The sequence below is a fragment of the Papio anubis genome, unplaced genomic scaffold (assembly GCF_008728515.1).
Source record: "Papio anubis isolate 15944 unplaced genomic scaffold, Panubis1.0 scaffold164, whole genome shotgun sequence".
In the NCBI taxonomy this organism is placed as follows: domain Eukaryota; kingdom Metazoa; phylum Chordata; class Mammalia; order Primates; family Cercopithecidae; genus Papio; species Papio anubis.
Genome location: NW_022161624.1, coordinates 117794 through 137281, shown reverse-complemented (window position 1 = coordinate 137281; position 19488 = coordinate 117794). Strand labels below are relative to the sequence as shown.

The 19488-nt window shown below is 39.4% G+C and overlaps 1 protein-coding gene across 3 annotated transcripts in view; it reads left to right on the top strand.

Annotated features, from left to right (window-relative positions):
• LOC116272698 (probable phospholipid-transporting ATPase IM) overlaps window positions 1-19488 on the top strand; it is a 144298-nt gene that overhangs the window by 17408 nt on the left and 107402 nt on the right. For all 3 annotated transcript variants that reach the window (XM_031661463.1, XM_031661461.1, XM_031661462.1), the window contains exon 3: window positions 13284-13342. In XM_031661463.1, coding sequence (XP_031517323.1) covers window positions 13286-13342 — 57 coding nt within the window. In that variant the 5' untranslated portion in view covers window positions 13284-13285. The remainder of the gene's footprint in view (window positions 1-13283; window positions 13343-19488) is intronic.

Below are 19488 nucleotides of genomic sequence, written 5' to 3'. Positions count from 1 at the left end.
AGTTGACACACAAAATTCACCCTCACAGACATACTTTAGTTTATCAAGATGTTTTTGAATTTGTGTATTTCTCCTTTTGGTTTGTCAGGTTTTTCTTTATATATTTTGAAGCTATGTTATTGGATGCATACAAATCTTGAGTTGTTGTATAGTCCTGGAAGATCAATCTTTTGTTACTATGGGATGACTCTATCTCTAGCAGTGCTTGTTGTATTAAAGTTTAATTTATCTGATATGAATTTAAAGAAATAAAAAGCCCTCAACCTGCATGGAGTTCACATTCTGGGGGCGGGGGTGGGGGTGGGGAGCGGCACAGGGCAGAAAGACAATCAACAAAATAAATGAATAAATAATCTTCTACATTGGGTGGGAGTGTGCTGCAGTTTCAAAAAGAATAAGCATGGAAGGCTGAATTGAGAAGACATATTTGATAGCAGATTTGAAAGAAGTGACGTGGCAGCCATGTAGATATTTGAGAGATAAGCATGCCAGGCAGAGGGAACAGCAAGTGCAAAGGCCCTGAGATGAGAATGGACCTGGTGTGGTCAGGGAACAGGAGACCACTGAGACTGGAGTTGAATGAAGATGGCGGACAGTGGTTGTCAGGGGTGGATCCGGGTTTTTTTTTTTTTTTTTTTTTTTTTTTTTTTTTAAGATGGAGTCTCACTCTGTCACCCAGGCTGGAGTGTAAGGATGCAATCTCGGCTGATTGCAACTTCTGCCTCCTGGGTTCAAGCAATTCTTCTGTCTCAGCCTCCCGAGTAGCTGGGACTACAGATGTCCACCACCACGCCTAGCAAACTGTATTTTTAGTAGAGATGGGGTTTCACCATGTTGGTCAGCGTGGTCTCAAACTCCTGATCTCAGGTGATCCACCTGCCTCGGCCTCCTAAAGTGCTGGGATTAGAGGTGTGAGCCACCGCACCCAGCCTGGATCTAGGTTTTTTGAAGCCTTAAGCTAATACAAAATACAAAATCAGGTATAATAAAAAATATTTATTTAGAGTGAGAAAATCTCTATAAGTTATAATTTTGAAAATATGAAAAATACCCCAAACATCCCAAAATTCAGAAAAATAACACAATAGCTTCATTTTGCTGAATGTGCCTTTATAATACATTTTCTTTCTTTATTTTTGGCCTCTTATTTTTGATTGCCTCTCATATAACAATTATTTTGTTACAAAATTTTCTAAAGAGAGACTTAGATAATCCAATTTTCCCTTTGGTATAGTTAATTAACATTAAGAATTATGATAGCTTAGAAAAAATTTTCAGCTTTGTGACTTCACAGTGTCACATAAACATTTAGAATGGTCAACCTTGGAAAAACTTCCACCAAGTTTCTTTCACATATGAACTGTTACAGATATACTTGCCATAAGTAGTGCTGCTATAAGTAGGTTTATACTGTATAAGCACTGGAATTCTAATGCATTTTATTCTGTGAAATCCACATGAAAAAAGAAAAATATGTTTATTATACTTACTAAGTATAATAAGCATATCATGTCACACTTTAGGTATTCATCAACTCCTAGTCAAAACAGAATTTATCACCTCTCAAGAATATGAGGAGTATATATATAATATATAATATATACATTTATTTAATTATATTAATATATATTACATATTACATATTTAATATGTAATACATGCATGTATATATAATATATAAATGAAATATGTAATAAAAATGTTTTATATATAGATACGTACATATCCATATCCATATACTTGATACTCCTCATATTCCTGATAGGAGGTAAATTCTGTTTTAACTAGGAGTTGATGAATATTAAATGTTACACATACAATTTTACACGTCTGATGATTGGGAGAATTCTGCACAGGCTAACTTCAGCTCTATATTTCAAACCTGCAGTCTCTTCCACAGTTCACACACTTCTAGTGCCAGTTGCTGTAGGATGTGATCATGTTGCCATGTGGCCTCAGGCCCTGCATTCTTATGTTATGGCACTGCGTGGATCTGCATTCCTGACCACCAATAACTTAACTCTATGTAGAAGTAACTGTGAATCACATAGATAGACTCCAGGAAACACAAACTCATGTAGTTGCAACCTGATTGCCCCTTATCTGGATCCCAGCAGCGCCATCTGATATGAGGCAAAGTGCGATGGAAGGAACGTTAAAGTGGAGGAGATGTTGGTCTTAGCCCCCTGTGGCTAAAATATTTGACTTTTGTAAACTGAGAAAAAAGGAGTATGCAAACACATTTCTAGTGCTACTCCTCGGGATGAAATGTGCAAGTGAGGTGGGCTGAGGCTTGTTTAGCTTCATGGTAAGTCACCCTCTGGTGGTGATGTGAGGCCAGGGAGGTAGTGGGGTGGATGTGTAAAGATTAGGCAGGACCGTGAAGGCCTTGGTCACAACTGGCTTCTGTGTCTTTAGATGAAGAGCTAGTGGATGGCCTTGAGTAGGAGAGAGAGATAAGACTTGCGGTAGGCAAAAAATAATACCCCTTGCTCCAGTGGTGTCCCAGAACCTGTGAATACTTTACCATATATGGCAAAAGGAACTTTGTGGATGTGCTTAAGTGAAGGGATCTTGAGGGTGGTAAGAATATCCTGAATAATGGAGATAGGTGCAGTGTAACTGCAGGGGTCCTTATCAGAGGGAGGCAGGAGGGTCAAGGTCAGAGAAGGAGATGTGACAATGAAAGCAGAGGTCGGACTGCTGTGGGCCATGAGCCAAGGGATGTGGGCAGCTTTTAGAAGCTGGAAAGTCAAGAAACAGATTCTTCCCTAGGGCCTCTAGAAGAAACTCAGCCCTGCTGACACCTTAATTTTAGCCCTGTAAGACCTTTTTCAGACTGCTGACTTTCAGAACTGTAAGATAATGTTTATATTGTCTTATACCACTAAATTCATGGTAATTTGTTAGAGCAGCAATGGAAAACTGGTAAAATTGTGACAGAAGCATTCTGGCTGCTCATTGAGAATAGATGGTAGGGGGAAGGGGCAGAAGACCAGAGGGGAGGCTGTTGCAGTATCCTGGGCAGAGGGGATGATGGCTTGGACCAGGGTGTGTGCAGAGGAAGCCTGAGAAATGGCCGATTCTGAGCATTTACCACCTTTCTTTTCTGCCTCAAATCCTGGCCCCCTTGTATCTCTTTTTAAAGCCTTATTACCTGAATGTGTCATGAATAGATAAATAAAGTGAGGCTCCTATTTTTTTGTTGGTCTTTTCACACTTGGAGTGATATTAGAAGGAACAGCTGAGATGAGACTGTGGTGATGTCCTCTTTTAGTGTCCATATTTTTTACGCCCTCTCAGGTGGCAGACCGCCTCCACCAAACTGCTTTTCATTACATCACTGTGGTGCAGTTTGGATCAGGTGCCTGGCAAAATAACCCTGCACACCGCATGGTTTGTCTATGGCTACGTAAGCTCCTTTCAGAGCTGCCTGGGACAGGCAGGGATGCTTTTTGGCCACCCGTCTGGATATGACGTTCCTTTTCTCCAGTTGCTGTGGCTCTCTGGCCTCTCTTCTACATCCTTGCTGTGCACATATCTGTGGGCATGAAAACACTTTGAAGGCAATCACTGTCTTGTTTGTCTTTGTTTTGTCTTTGCTGACTAGCTATTCTAGCTAGATGAGCAGCTCTATTAGCCTTGCTCAAAGGAGCTCAATAAATATTTTTGGGATAACTCACTTTCCCTTGGCTCTAGTAAATTTTATTTGCCATATGGATTCAGGGAGCTGAGATACAGAAACCAATATGTATTAAAGAAACTCGGTTTATAGCCTCATGCACCTTAAAATGACAAACACGAAAGCTTCCTGTGCGACCCCTTAGATATCAAGCAGAGACGTGTTCTCTTCAGAGCTTCTTCTTGCCTGTCTTTCTTTTATGCTTGGAGTTATTTCCTATCATTTTATGACAGGAGGCTTTCTTGGCCAACCCTTAGGTGGCCAGCCTGTGTTTCACAAAGGGAAACAGCCTGTGTTTCACAGAGCCTTCTAGCTTCTAGGCTCTTATAATCTTTGGGACAGATGCTGATTTTTTTTTTTTTCTCTTTGAGTAGAGATGATACAGAAAGAAGGAAATGACTATTTCCCATCTTTAGAGAAAGCATTCTGTTGTTGGTCCAGTCCATAAAAATGCATTTTTTTTTTGCTATAGATAATCAAATTGTAAAAGAATATAGATAGAGAATAACAGATTAGAACAGGCACATATAAAAAAAGTTTCAAAGAAAGCAGTCAGTTTTCAACAGGAGTATTCTCAGCAAACTGCCCAAAGTCTTCAAGGAGAGAGGAAACACGCCCTACAGGAAGGCCTTCCCAGTGCAGCAGAGACCAACCCTGGACATGATGAAGCGTAGGAAGTGTCTGGGCCATGAGGTTGTTTGGGATGGGGTATATGATTTGATGTACATCTGGAGTATTGCATTTGATGAGAGAGGCTCTTACCCCTATCTTTGACCTTTGGACCAAGGCACAAACCAAATTGCAGTTTCCCAGTCATCTATGCACAGTACCACCACCATCTCCTTATATCCGGAATCTCTTCTGAGCTTCTTTTATAAGGGATACAGTTCTGTGTTTGCATTCTGACTCTACTGCATAATCTTGCAAGGACTCTGTTTCTTCCCCTGTAAAGGAGGGCTGGTAACAGCATGTACCTAATGGGATTGTTCTGAGGATTAGCAAACTAATGTGTGTGAAACACTTCATGTAGTATCTAGCTTGTAATAGGTGCTCAATTAATGTTAGATATTACTATTATCATTATAGTAAGTTTTAAATCTCTAGTCGTGAATCTGTACTTATAGAAAGCTACATGCTGAGGGTTTATATGGAGATTGTATTAATTTTATGTGTAAGTTGTATAATCCAGCTTATGTATCCTAGAAGAGGAATGAATAATGAATTGTTAAAAATTTTACATTTCTTTGTGAAGCTATAGTGAGCCCTGGGAGGAATAAAGCTCTTAAATCAAATTTTCCAGCTATCTGGACTTGATGAGCAAATTGGCTTAGCCAAGAGAAAAACAAACCCAAAGCCCTTTAGTATTTGTTTGAATCCCCTAACTTTGTTTCCAAGCTCTCTTGTGAAGACAAGCATAAAAAAATTATGGGAAGAGTTTTTTTTTTTTCCTTCTATTCTCTTTGGTTTTCTGCTTAAATGTCAATATGTCCCAGAAGCTGCAGGTCACCACTGGGTTTCAATAGGAAACCCCAACTCGGGACACATATTTTTCAGTTGTATCAGAATGTGTTCTTGGAGTCAACTCAGGAAATCTTGGAGGCTGAGGGACTCTTTTCTTTAAAGCTCTCCCCACTCATTGTTCTTTCCTCATGTCTTTAATGAATTGCTTTGGCTTCCAACTACATGGACCAGATTATGAAGAATGAAAGAAAATTAAGAAAGGAAGAAGCTTAAGTTATTGATTTAGCTTGAGGAAATTTTTCAGAGATTTCTGACCCAACCCCAAAAAACCCACAATCACCCTAAACCCCAAATGACACTTCATGTTTGGAGACATTCTTCAGCTTTTGGATCGGTACCAATCTTGCTCAGGAAATACCAGTCTATATCACTGAGTTTTATATAGGGACCCTGAATGCTCTGTGGTGCTTCATCATTTCATGATTTTGAGGGTCTACAGCCAAGTGCCTGAGGCTGTTTTCTAAACCACATTTGGTGAAGGACAAAATGCTCTGGAGTTAATTAACGAAAGACTGTTGTATTTGTTAATTAGGGATACATACTTGCTATGGTCGCTCATGGATCTAGTGGAAACTTGCTAACTCTTCCCTTTACTCTTGCTTTTATTAGCAGAGCTCATGCGTTCACTACCTAATCTTAAATACTAAGGTGTTACAAATTGTTCACAAACTGATTTTTAGGAAAAGGTTGTAAATGGCTTGTTTTCTTTTGTCTACTGGAAGTGGAAGTTGGATAACGTATAATTTATTATATTATGATGGAGAAGTGCTCAGATTAGGAGTTGGGTGTTGCCTTTGAGGACCTGGAGTAGAATCAACGAGTATTTGCCAATTTCCATTGAAAATATTTGAAATGTTCCTTCAAGATCTTCTTGGGAAATAATCATATTAGCAACTTTAAGACTGACTATTCAAGCTTGAGTGATTTCCTTTTTTGCCCATTTACTAGTTTTCAGTTTTTTTAAAAAAGGATTTTTCTGGTATTTTTCTGTTTACAATGTATTTTCCATATATTTCCTCATTGAATGATTATAACACACAGAGGCATTATTTTACTGAGGAACCGTAAGTAAGAAGAGGTATGAGTTAAAACGTGCTTGTATAGGTAGTTGCAGAAGGATCATTGGCTCTTGTTGCCTCAAGGTCCAAGCGTCTTTTTATTTCATGAGGACTCTCTTTCTTTCTTTCTTTCTTTTTTTTTCTTGAGATGGAGTCTCCCTCTGTCGCCCACACTGAAGAGCAGTGGCGCCATCTCCCTCACTGCAAGCTCCGTCTCCCGGGTTCATGCCATTCTCCTGCCTCAGCCTCCTGAGTAGCTGACTACAGGCGCCCGCCACCAGGCCCGGCTAATTTTTTGTATTTTTCGTAGAGACAGGGTTTCACCATGTTAGCCAGGATGGTCTCAATCTCTTCATCTCGTGATCTGCCCACCTCGGCCTCCCAAAGTGCTGGGATTACAGGTGTGAGCCACCCTGCCTGGCCTATGAGGACTCTTTCATCAAACTCTGGTTTTTATGGGTCCTAAAAATCTTCCTAACAGGGGAATAACACCTTAATTGAACTTAAAAATTTCTAGCAGAGGGCCAGACATGGTGGTTCATGCCTGTAATTCCAGCACTTTGGGAGGCCAAGGTGGGAGGATTGTTTGAGGCCAGGAGTTCGAGACCAGCCTGAGCAACATAGTGAGACCCTGTCTCTATTTATTAAAAAAAAAAATTCTAGCAGGATAGTATTATGTCCTCTCATCTTTTAAGCTTGTTTCTTAGTGATCTGATTGTAATTTTGGATGTTCTGTCTGTATCTCCCCTTTCCAAATGGAAAGACAAGCATAAGTAGATATAGTTTTGTTTTTAGTCATAAACCGGGAGTGACTTTAACAAACCATCAGCCCTGTGAGATAATTCTTTTTTTCCAGGGAAGTAGGGAGCCATAGATTAATTATTCTGAAACTGAGTTATTCTTTTTGGTAAATGTTCCCTAATATTTAACTGGTTTGTAAATGATTACTTCCTAAAATAAATGAGGTATCCTTATTTAATTATCTTGGAGAATATGACTGGAAGTACATGGCTTAAAGATAAGCATTCAATGAGTGCTTCATTGCTATCCTATTTGGTTGAGGAAGGCATCAAATTATATTGGGTTTTATGATTTTGGGGGATTTAAGGTTATTTTCCTCATCCTATATGGAGTAGCAGTTTGAAGGCTTACTTATCTATTTTTCTATATTCTGGAGCAGATTCAAAACAAATGTCTAAGAGATTTCTGCCTCTGCTGATGGCTGTTATCTTGGATCACTAGAATGACAAAGGATGGCTTCCTTCCTATCCAAGCACATGTTTTTGTTAGGCTCCTCAGGTGTCAAAAAATGATGCAAATGCTATTACCAACCTGAACTTCTTTTGGGTCTTGTACTCAGCCAGCAATACAGTGTAGCAGCATTCCAGGTATGTTCCAGGAAGTTCAATATCAAGCTCATGGTCACGTAGTATTTAGTACAGTGAAGTTGATAGAAATAAGAATGATTACTCAGTGGACACATAGCTTATGCATTCTTTCAAATATCCCAAAATATATTCTTGGATTTAATCAGATCAACAGAGAATGAGTACAGAGACCCCATTGTAGGCCTCTCTCAATTGTGTCTTGGGATGATATCCTTAGGGATGTTACAAAACATAGCTCCAAAAACCTTATTTTATGTTCTTTATATCAAACAATGACTTCCTTATGAGGATTTCTTAGGTAAATTAATGCCTGAGGCAAGAATTACTAATAGTTGTACTTTTCCTGAGAAACTGATTTATTATTATCTATCAGAACTACTAATAATTGCACTTTTGCTGATAAATTGACTTTCTTATCTCACAGACTTTGTAAAATAGGGCAATAGACAGGCATTCCTTTATTCTGTAGCATTTGTGGCACACCTGGATCAGGTGTGTGGGTCATTGGATTAGCCATTTTTATTATCATTCTTGACTCTGGTCGGTTATCATTCTTCCTTCTGTATCTTCTTCCACCCCTACTGTACTTTAAACATTTAAACAAGTATTTTTCCTCTTCTACATTCTTTTTTGTAAAATTTTTTATTTTAATTTTTGTGAGTACATAGTAGGTATATATATTTATGGGTTATACATGAGATGTTGATACAGACATGGTGTATATAATAATCACATCATATAAAATGGGGTATCCATCCCCTCAAGCATTTTCCTTTGTATTAGAAACAACCCAATTATACTTTTAGTCATTTTTAAGTGTACGATTAAATTATTATTGACTATAGTCACCCTGTTGTGCTGTCAAATAGTAGGTCTTACTGTTGTACATTCTTGAGTAGCTGTTTTGCAGATGGTCGTTGTCTGTAAACACTTTTGCAGAGATGTCTTTATTTCCCCTTCACACTTGATTATTTGGCTGGGTATAGAATTCTAAGTTTCAAAATATTTTTCTTTAAAACTGAAAAGAATCACTCCAACGTCTTCTAGCATCCTTATTACTGATGAGAAATGTCATATTGGTCTGATTCTTGTGTTTCAGGCTAACCATTTTTTTTCTTTTGGAAGCTTTTGGGATTATCTCCTTGTCCTTGGAGCTCAGAATTTTATGGGTTCATTTTCATTCATCCTGATTGGTACTTGGTGGCCCTTTCACTTTGAAGAGTTACTTCTTACTCTGGAGCAGGGCAGTTTTCTTCTGTTTACTTGATTGTTTTCACCTATCCATTGTCTATGTTCCCTTATCCTAAGTTTTTTCCCCCACATTTTCCTTCTGTTTGTCATTTTGATATATATTTTGCGAGATTTATACAATCTGATCTTCCATCTTGTCCATTCTACTCTCTAGTGTGTCCAGTAAATATTTTGAATTCTAGGGACTTTTTCTTGTTCTCTGTTTTCTTTGTTTATATTAGCTTGTTCTTGTTTCATGGATGCCATGTCTTCTTAAATATCTTTGAGGTGCTGGGTACGGTGGCTCATGCTTGCAGTCCTAGATATTCAGGAGGTTGTGGTGAGAGGACTTTTTGAACCCAGGGATTCGAGACTGCAGTGACACTCAGCCTGGGTGACAGAGTGGTATGCAGTGGCACAATCTCAAAAAAAAAAAAGTATCTCTAAAAAACCCTATATATCTATGTATATATATTCAAGGCACTAATTAGAATTAAAAAGAAAAACCAATCCCCCTTTTCTACCTGTATTCAGCATTGTTTCTTCTTGTTGAATCCCTCTTTTTTGTGCTCTTGGTTTTTCTCAGCTGCCACTGATTTGTATTTATAAATAAAGGACTAGATAGATTAGTGCCATTGCAAGGGTCTTTTTCTCTGCCAGGCCTCTCCTTTGAACAGGAGTGAGCAGCCTGCTGACAGAGGCTTTTCTGTGGGTTAGTCAGGCAGTCTGGCAAATTCCACAATGGCCTCAGTCAGGCAAGCTTTACTAGGGGCCAAGTTGGCTATACCTGCTGTACAGTGGCAGAGCTCTTCCTTCTCAGCCTGAATACCCACCCTTGGTTTCCCCCCCGATGTGTTGCCTACTCTCTTTGTGGGTAAAGAAGGGTGTGAGAGATCTCAATTGGTTCAGTTATTTTTTTTAATTACTCTGAGGTGGTAATATTATTTATCATCAAATGGAGACACTTTTGAGAATGAAAGGGGAACCTATCAATTATTTTGACAAGGTAATAGGCATAACCTGGGCCTGTCACCCTGTCCATAACATACTCTCAATCTTCGTATTTACCAACTCTGAATTTAGAGCTGCTCTGGGCTCACTGGGAAGATTACTCTTCTAATTCTTTTGGCTAGAGTTACTTCTGTCTTTTTTTCCCAGTCAAAATGATCTCATCTGCTTTCTATTTTATTCTCTAGGCTTTCTTCAAAATTTATGAACCTCTGCTAGCCACTACTCTTGTTTTCCAGCACTGTTGTGTTTTTAATTTAAAAAAATGTTTTCTGTAATTTCAGTGGGACCTGAGAAAGAAGGGAGGAAAAAGACATACTCAACTGGCCATCTTAAACCAGAAGCTCTTTTATCTCTTTTGGTCCGCCTTAAACTTGCTGGTTTACTATATTTTATACATCCTTATATATTGCCTTACTCCTTTTTGGAGGTGGACACATTCAGTGATAATTGTGCAGGTGTGAGCTCACACTGGTAGATCATCAACCCCTTGGTGACTAGTTTCCTTTCATTCCTCTTACATATGGAAGGATCCCATGATGCCTATGAAGTATCAGGCATTAGTTCATTGAACCTCTGAGCCATTCTCACTGGGAATAGTTATGGGGAATTTGTTTTCAGCTTTCTCTTTTTTCAGGATGTGACTTATTGCCAAAAGGTCTTTATATCCCCTCATACACTGTGGTAGCACAGAGAAGAAAGGAAATTCCTACAAAGATAATTCAGGTGTAGCATAGTCAGATTAAAGACAGAAAACCGTAGGGATTTAGAACCAAAGCCTGTATTTTGCAGAACTTAATGAAGGGATGCTAAATTTTCTGCCAGAATTAATCCAGGAAGACTTAGTTCAGAAAGATGATAATTAATAGAAGTAACAGAGGCAACAATTCAGACTTACTAAGAAGGATTTAGAAGGAAAAGTGGGCTTCTTGGCTGCAATCAGGTTTTGTGGGACAAGAGCAATTTGGATACCTGAAAGAAGATCCAAACTGACCTACCATAGAAACTACTTGGCTGCTTTGGGAATGGGCTAGTCCCTATCCCTGTGGAGTGTGGTTACATGGAGATGCTGGGCAGGATGGTTTCTTTTTTTTTCTTTTTTGTTTTGAGACAGAGTCTTGCTCTGTCACCAGGCTGGAGTGCAGTGGCGCAATCTCGGCTCACTACAACCTCTGCCTCCCAGGTTCAAGCGATTCTCCTGCCTCAGCCTCCCGAGTAGCTGGGACTACAGGCACGTGCCACCACGCCCAGCTAATTTTTGTATTTTAGTAGAGATGGGGTTTCACCATGTTGGCCAGGGTGGTCTTGATCCCTTGACCTCGTGATCCACCTGCCTCAGCCTCCCAAAGTGCTAGGATTACAGGCATGAACTACCACACCCAGCCCAGGATAATTTCTATGTGGCTCACAGAGTCAAGATTCTGGTGTTTGGAGTGGGTAAAATTAGGTAGAGAACTATAGAATTCTACTGTTGGATGTGCTTCATATAAATGTGAAATTTTAGAAGGATCATCATCTGAATGTATATGAACTAAGCTAAGTCCAATTAATATATAATTAGTATATCTGATTTTTGTTTTGCTGCTATAATCTACAAATTACATGCAGCATACCAGTGGTCCAGGTTAACCTTTTGCCATGCAGAAGGAACTCTCGCTCCTACCATCCCAGTAATATTTTTTGCTTTCCTGACAGCAATTTTACTACTTCTGGGTTATGGTGGTGTTATATAAATAAATTATCTAGCTTTTTAAGCATTTAGGTTCCCTCACCCTTCAAAGTACCACTTTGGGATCTGATGTTTTAATTCTTTGTTGGGGCATCAGCAAGAAAGAGAGGATGGTGCTTTTTAGCCAGGGTTTGAAATGTTTTCTTCAGGTGGGTGAGTGGTTGAGAGGTTGCTTTCTGGTGGGTTCTGGATTTCAAAGTTACAGGTTAGGAGCAAGCCCATTCAGGTATCATCAACTATTGATGTCAGCCCAATATTATTCTTATCAGCAATTAGTTGAGCCATACTAGAAAACAGGAACTATCACAGGGAACTGGCTTTATTAGATAGGCAAGAAGGAAACCATGCAGGTGGTTACTGGACAGACAAAACACCCTACAAATGGTAGAAACCCAGTCATAACCAAAGACAGGGTGTCATTTGTCAGGGGCAGTCCTTAGAGGTGACCTTCAGTCTTGGGAGTTGAACTACCAGGGCTACAGAGAGATTCCGCCTGGACTTTTGGAAAAAATTTGTTCTTACAATTCATGGTGGGTGCTAAAATATATTCCTTCCTTCCTTCTCTCCCTCTTCATCTCCCTCATTTTCCTCGTCTCCCTTCTGCTTCCAGCTCTTCTTTTTCACTTTCCTTTTGCTCTTCCCTGCTCCATCCCCAACATGTGTCTCCAAGTTACTTTCCACCATGCAGTCTCCTTTATCTCTCTGGTTGTAAGTGCCTTCTCCAAACTCAGACTCTTACTGCAGTCCTTCCACCTTTTACCACCTGTCACCTACCCAGTTGGAGAATTATGGGATTAAGGGAATTTAATGGTGAGAGGGTCAAGTCACTCGCCATGAGAGTCCAGCATTGACATCTGGTGGTTACCTTGCTGACTCTTTTCTCATAGCTTTCATCATTCCATCCTAAATCTTCGGTCAACTCTGGAAGTAACTCTTCAGTAAACATGGAGCAAGAATTTGCTACCCTTACTACAAAACTTGTTCTGCTGGTGTTTCTGGGGCACTGTCTTTTCTTGCCCTCTGCAAATTTTTATTCTGCACTGTTATAATCTTTGGATTTATTGTCCTTTTTATATTGTTATATGTACGGGTGTTTGTGTTTGCTTTCAGAAGAGATTTTATTCTTTGGTCACTTCCAGCTAAGGGCAGGTCTCAGTTTCCTGATTATGTGTCATTCTTCTTAATATGCCTGGGCTGCTTACAAATATCACCTTTGGTTCTATGACCATAAAGTCAGTGACCTCACTGGCCACTTCTGTATGGTTTTATTTGGCTATGTTATATTTTGTGACTTTGTAGCAAAAAACCTCACAAAACATTCCTTGTCAGGATGCATTTGACTTTGTCAGCTCCTTCTCTTAGGAACCACTTGAAGTTAAGAGAAAGGGTCTTTGCGGTGCTGGAGGGACATAGAAATTGGAGACACATAATGTTTTGCTTTATGGTTGGCATCAGGAGGACAATGAGAAACATTGTAGCTTTCCATTTTGTGACTTTCCAACACATGTTCCAACATGTACACTGGAAAAAGCCAATGCCCTTCAAATTTGAAAGAAAAGAATTCTTGCAACCTTAACAACAAAGCAACCTAAGTGATGTTGTTTTAATGAGTTATTTGTTTCTGTGGGCCTACAATTTAATTTCATACCTGGTTTCTCTCTCTTTAGAAATGGAACGGATAGTGAAAGCCAATGACCGTGAATATAATGAAAAGTTCCAGTATGCGGTGAGTAAAACACACATAACACATGCATACTGGAATAGGTCTTATCTAAAGACAGTGGGATGCATGTCTTCTAGAACTGTATGACTTCACCAAAAACTTTATTCATTGGACCATTTTAACAGCAAGGTGCCATATGTTTCCATAAATACAGATCTTAGTAATGTTTACAAACTAGTTATTTCCCACTAAGAGTGGTTGGCATGCTTATTGTCATGGGAAGATGATAAAATCTCTTCTTTCTCAAGAATTGATGTTTAGCTCAATTTGGTACCCATCTGGTTAGTAGAATACATAGGAATAATATGAAAATGGACCTTTTTAGTAGCACTTGGGGATGGATGTAGTGACATTAGCTGGTGGTTGATGAATGGCATTTGAGGGATTTTCTCTAAGCAACTCAGGCTGAATGTGGAAAAATATATGTAAGATAAAGTTCCACTCCCACCATTCTGGAAGACAGTATGGCAATTCCTCAAGGATCTAGAACCAAAATACTCTTTGACCCAGCAATCCCATTACTGGGTATATACCCAAAGGATTCTAAATCATTCTACTCTAAAGACACATGCACATGTATGTTTATTGCAGTACTGTTCACAATAGCAAAGACTTGGAACCAACCCAAATGCCCATCATTTGGGCATAGACTGGTTGAAGAAAATGTGGCACATATACACCATGGAATACTATGCAGCCATAAAAAAGAATGAGTTCATGTCCTTTGCAGGGATATGGATGAAGCTGGAAACCATCATTCTCAGCAAACTAACACAGGAACAGAAAACCAAACACTGCATGTTCTCACTCTTAAGTGGGAGGTGAACAATGAGAACACAGGGACACAGGGAGGGGAACATCATGTAGCAGAGCCTGTCGGGGGCTAGGGAGCTAGGGGAGGGATAGCATTAGGGGAAATTCCTAATGTAGATAATGGGCTGATGGGTGCAGCAAACCACTGTGGCACGTGTATACCTGTGTAACAAACCTGCACATTCTGCACGTGTCCCAGAAGTTAAATAAATATATATACACACACACACACATATATATATATATAATATATACAAATATATATATATGAGGCTGGACTGGGCGTGGTGGCTCACACCTGTAATCCCACTTTGCGAGGCCAAGGTGGACAGATCACAAGGTCAGGAGTTCGAGACCAGCCTGGCCAATATGGTGAAACCCTGTCTCTATTAAAAATACAAAAGTTAGCTGGGCATGGTGGTGGGCGCCTGTAGTCCCAGCTGCTCGGAAGGCTGAGCTTGGAGAATCACTTGAACCCAGGAGGTGGAGGTTGCAGCGAGCCAAGATTGTATCACCGTACTCCAGCCTGGGCAACAGAGGGAGACTCCATCTCAAAAAAAAAAAAAAAAAAAAAAAAAAAAAGAAAAAAACAGATAAAGTTCCCAGGTCCTGAATGATTGTATTTACAGAATGATTACATGTGCGGGCTTTAGGCTTGTACTGAACAGTTTATTTTAAGTGAGGATATTTTTCATTGACGTAAGGAATATTTATTAAATGTCTACTAAGTGACTGGCACTGTCTTAGGCTACAGTGGTGAACAACTTCATGAATTACATCATGGCCTTCATAAAGTTCTTTTTTTTTTTTTTGAGACGGAGTCTCGCGCTGTCGCCCAGGCTGGAGTGCAGTGGCGCGATCTCGGCTCACTGCAAGCTCCGCCTCCCGGGTTCACGCCATTCTCCTGCCTCAGCCTCCTGAGTAGCTGGGACTACAGGCGCCCACCACCGCGCCCGGCTAATTTTTTGTATTTTTAGTAGAGACGGGGTTTCACTGTGGTCTCGATCTCCTGACCTTGTGATCCGCCCGCCTCGGCCTCCCAAAGTGCTGGGATTACAGGCGTGAGCCACCGCGCCCAGCCATAAAGTTCTTATTCTTCTGTGACTCTATCTAAGTTGCTACCTGGAATCTTTTATAAGCTCAAAGATAGATAACTGGTAGAGTTGTTTCTGTAGGTGATATGTGGCCTGTAAGACCTGTTATATGATTGCGTTTACTAGCACATTTAATGAAAGAAAGTCTCAATTCAAAGAGGGGTTTGACGGCTATTAAAGCATAGAAATACGAGAGTCCCAGGGGCAAACTTTGGCAGTGTCCATTAGGCACCAGCTAGAGGAGAGAGAATGTTGGTCAATGGAGTTTTTTGTGTGTTGTTCCTATTGGCAGATCTTTCCCATATATGGAGATGGGTGCATTGGGCTATTATAGCTTGATTATTATTAATTATTAACCTCTCCTAAATATTAATACATATTAATGTTAATTAATCATAATCATAGTTGATTAATTATGATTAATTAACATTAATATGTATTAATATTTAGGAGAGGTAGCTAAAATTTCTCTTTTTTCATGCTGTGCTAGTCATGCAAACTTGTGTTTATAATTTGATTTTCAATGTAGGTTTCCCTGTAGTAATTCAATATGCCATCTTCATGACAGATTTCTCATTGTAGATCAGTATACTGACACACTCTGATTTTATTCATCAATCTTGTAAGCTTGGTTAAAGTAAGTCTGCTCTTGAGACAAGAAATCCTTCTTAGGAGGCTGATAAACATGCTTCTTAGCTTGGGAGAGGGAAGGGCTATAATTCCCCAAGGTGACAAATGTCACTCTGTATGGCCTCCTGACATATGGTCATTCAGCCCTCCTGGTGAACACCAGACTTGGCCCCATGCCTTTCCATCCATTCTATAGCCAGTCCTTTAACTGTAGAGAATGACCTCTGAAAGTCTTGACCATCAAGTCCCAAATGAGAGAACTAGATACATGTATATTTAAGACCTTGAGAAAAATACCCAGTAATAACTAATCTGCTCTGGGATAATTATGCATTTAAGTACTTGGCTTCATTTACTTGTTTTCCAATATATAACAAGTATTTTCCTTCTGTGAGTCGTAACCCTATAAGGAAAGCCTTATTATGTTTGTGCCTTGTAAAATGGTATGCTCTTTTCAATTTGCAATTATTTTTGCTTAATTAATGGAATATTGCAGACTCACAGAGAAGCATGGGGAATAACAACATACCATTTGCCTACCACCCATATTGAATAGATGTTAACAATTTGCCATTGCTTCAGATCTTTCTTTCTTTTAAAAGTCATAAAATGCTAATGATAGAGACATGATTTTCTCTTGAGCTTTCATGATATTGAACAAAAGCATGCGCATGTGTGGCTGTGACTGTTTTCTGTTGGGTTTTCCTAATAATGACGAGGCAGTAGAAGAGTACCCCGTGGCCACAGCAGATTGAACAAGGTAGCTCTATTTCTGAGTTAAAACATACCAAGATGGGCTGGGCGCGGTGACTCACGCCTGTAATCCCAGCACTTCGGGAGGCTGAGGCTGGTGGATCACGAGGTCAGGAGTTTGAGACCAGCCTGGCCAATATGGTGAAACCCTGTCTATACTAAAAATATGAAAATTAGCCAGATGTGGTGGTGTGTGCCTGTAGTCCCAGCTACACAGGAGGTTGAGGCAGAAGAATTGTTTGAACCCTGAAGGTGGAGGTTGCAGTGAGCCAAGACTGTGCCACTGCGCTCCAGCCTGGCGACAGAGTGAGACTCCGTGTCAAAACAAAACAAAACAAAACAAAAAAACCGAGATAAAAACAAAATCCACTATGGAGTGGCAAAACTAAGAGTGACAGCAAAAGTGGAGAAAGAAAAGCTACAGAGCAGAGAGGGGCACAGATATCCCAGAATAAAGGACTTCCATTGTGGCTTAGAGGGAATGAGTTCCTGCCATGCTTCTAGAAGGAGCATGGGACCCCCCACTACACCTAGGTGGTGTTGCCTTGATTCGGGAACACCCAAAAGGCTGATTGGCTGTGCAGTCAGAGGGCTGCGGAGCCTCTCTCAGCTTCAGTCTATTCTGCTGTATGTTGGGGATAATCAAAGCACCTATTTAATACAGTTATTGTAAGGAGTAAAGTAGAATAAAATACGACAACCCTGTGAGCTAGTCTAAGTAGAGCTGGGATTTGAACCTATGCCTATCTGATTTTAAGCTTTTTTTTTTTTTTAAACTGCTAAATGGAATATCCTTTTAAGAAAGGCAGCGTTCTGGTGTCTTTTGCTCAGTCTTGCCCAGCTTTAAAGAATATCACTCCAAATGGAAATGAATTTGGAGACATATCCCAGGGAGAATGTTCATAATAATTAATAAAGATAGTGATAATGATAGCTTAAAACAGGTAGGGCTCACCATATGAAAGGCATGGTTCTAAGCACTGTACTGTATTAAACTTATTTAATCTTATAACTAGTCCTTGAAGTACTCTTATTTCTTACTTTTTAATTATATTTTTTAAATATATGAAAACATTAAGCCATTGAGATCTCACTTAAGTGACTTGCTCAGGGTCACACAGATAATAGCTCACATTCGTACAGCTTGAACCCAGCTGTGTACCAGGTACTTTGAACATACTTCAATCTTCCACAAAACCCACTGAGATGAAGATGGGGCTCCATTTAGTAACTTGTCTAAGTCATGCAACTAAAAGGTAGCAAAGCTGGAATTTTTAAAAAAATTATACTTTAAGTTCTAGGGTACATATGTACAACGTGCAGGTTTGTTACATATGTACACTTGTGCCACGTTGGTGTGCTGCACCCATTAACTCGTCATTTACATTAGGTATATCTCCTAATGCTATCCCTCCCCGCTCCCCACACCCCACGACAGGCCCTGGTGTGTGATGTTCCCTGCTCTGTGTCCAAGTGTTCTCATTGTTTAATTCCCACCTATGAGTGAGAACATGCGGTGTTTGGTTTTCTGTCCTTGCGATAGTTTGCTGAGAATGATGGTTTCCAGCAAAACTGGAATTCTAATGCAGATTGGCCAGATTCTAAAACCTATATTTTTTTTCATGATGTCATGTGGCTCTTTTGAGCAATCTTGGAAAACAAACAAAATACAAACAAAACAAAAAACCAATCAACCAAACAACAACAAAACAAAACAAACCCCAATTACTTTGCCTTGCCTCACATAAATACTGGTAAAGTTCTTATATTCTAAAGACAAAGGTAGATAAAGGAGATACACAATTTTACAATGTGAGGCTAAGCATGACCTTAAATATTACCCCGGGCTCTTGTAGGTAAGAATTTAGGAGAAAAATTTACAGATGGCTCTGATAAGTTGTGCGATTTCCAGAAACATTAAACCTGGCCAACCAAACTTTTTTCCTGGACGGCTGGCAGAAGATACCTCAATACCTCGAGAACCTTCATTTATCAACAAACTCTAAAGCTGCAAATCACATTTTAGGACATAGCACAGGCTTAAAAATGATCAAAAGCACTTTTGAGAAATAAAAGGTTTAGGACATAAAAGATAAGGTTAATGATTCTAAGTCAAATTAATATGTAAATTAGACGTGGTATTGTGAGAACTGGAAGGTAAAAACATCAAATTACAAGAGGGATTTAGACTGCCAAAATGTGTAAGACAAAATGGGATTGAAGAGGGAGAGTGAGCCAAGTGCTAGAATTATAATTCTCATTAGAAGGGAGTTCAATGTTTTCTTGGTTAATAAAAGGAATGAATAATAGAAGTAGAAAACAGCTCTATTAAAATATGTTAATGTTAATAATGGTTAAAAGAAAAATTGTGAGTGAGTCAAACAGTCAGACTCACTCCTGTTAAAAGGATTTCAGAGTGAATGGTAGAAGTGATGAAAACAGTTGAAGTTGTATTAAAATGTATTAATGTTAAAAGATGTCAGAAAAAGTGTTAGCTTAATTATAGCTATTTTCTGATTTTGTTTGAAAGTTCAAAAAAAAATGATGGAAAGCACTGGTTCCCATTGATTCTTGTTCTCTCACTCTCTGTCACATAGGCCCAGGCATGATCTATCCCCATTCAATTCTCTTGAACTTTAACAGAATTTGAGAAGGGAGATGAACTCATTTGAGTGATGAGGAACTTATCCTGCCTCAAACTCAGAAACTTCAGTAAAGCCAAAACACTTAATAAATTTTATCTGAATATATTTAATGCACAAAGGTAGATGGGCAGTTTTTAAAGGATTTTTTTCCTGAGTGGAATTATTGATCCCGTTTAGGAAGTGCATAGGCTTATGTAAATTGATGAAGATTTAA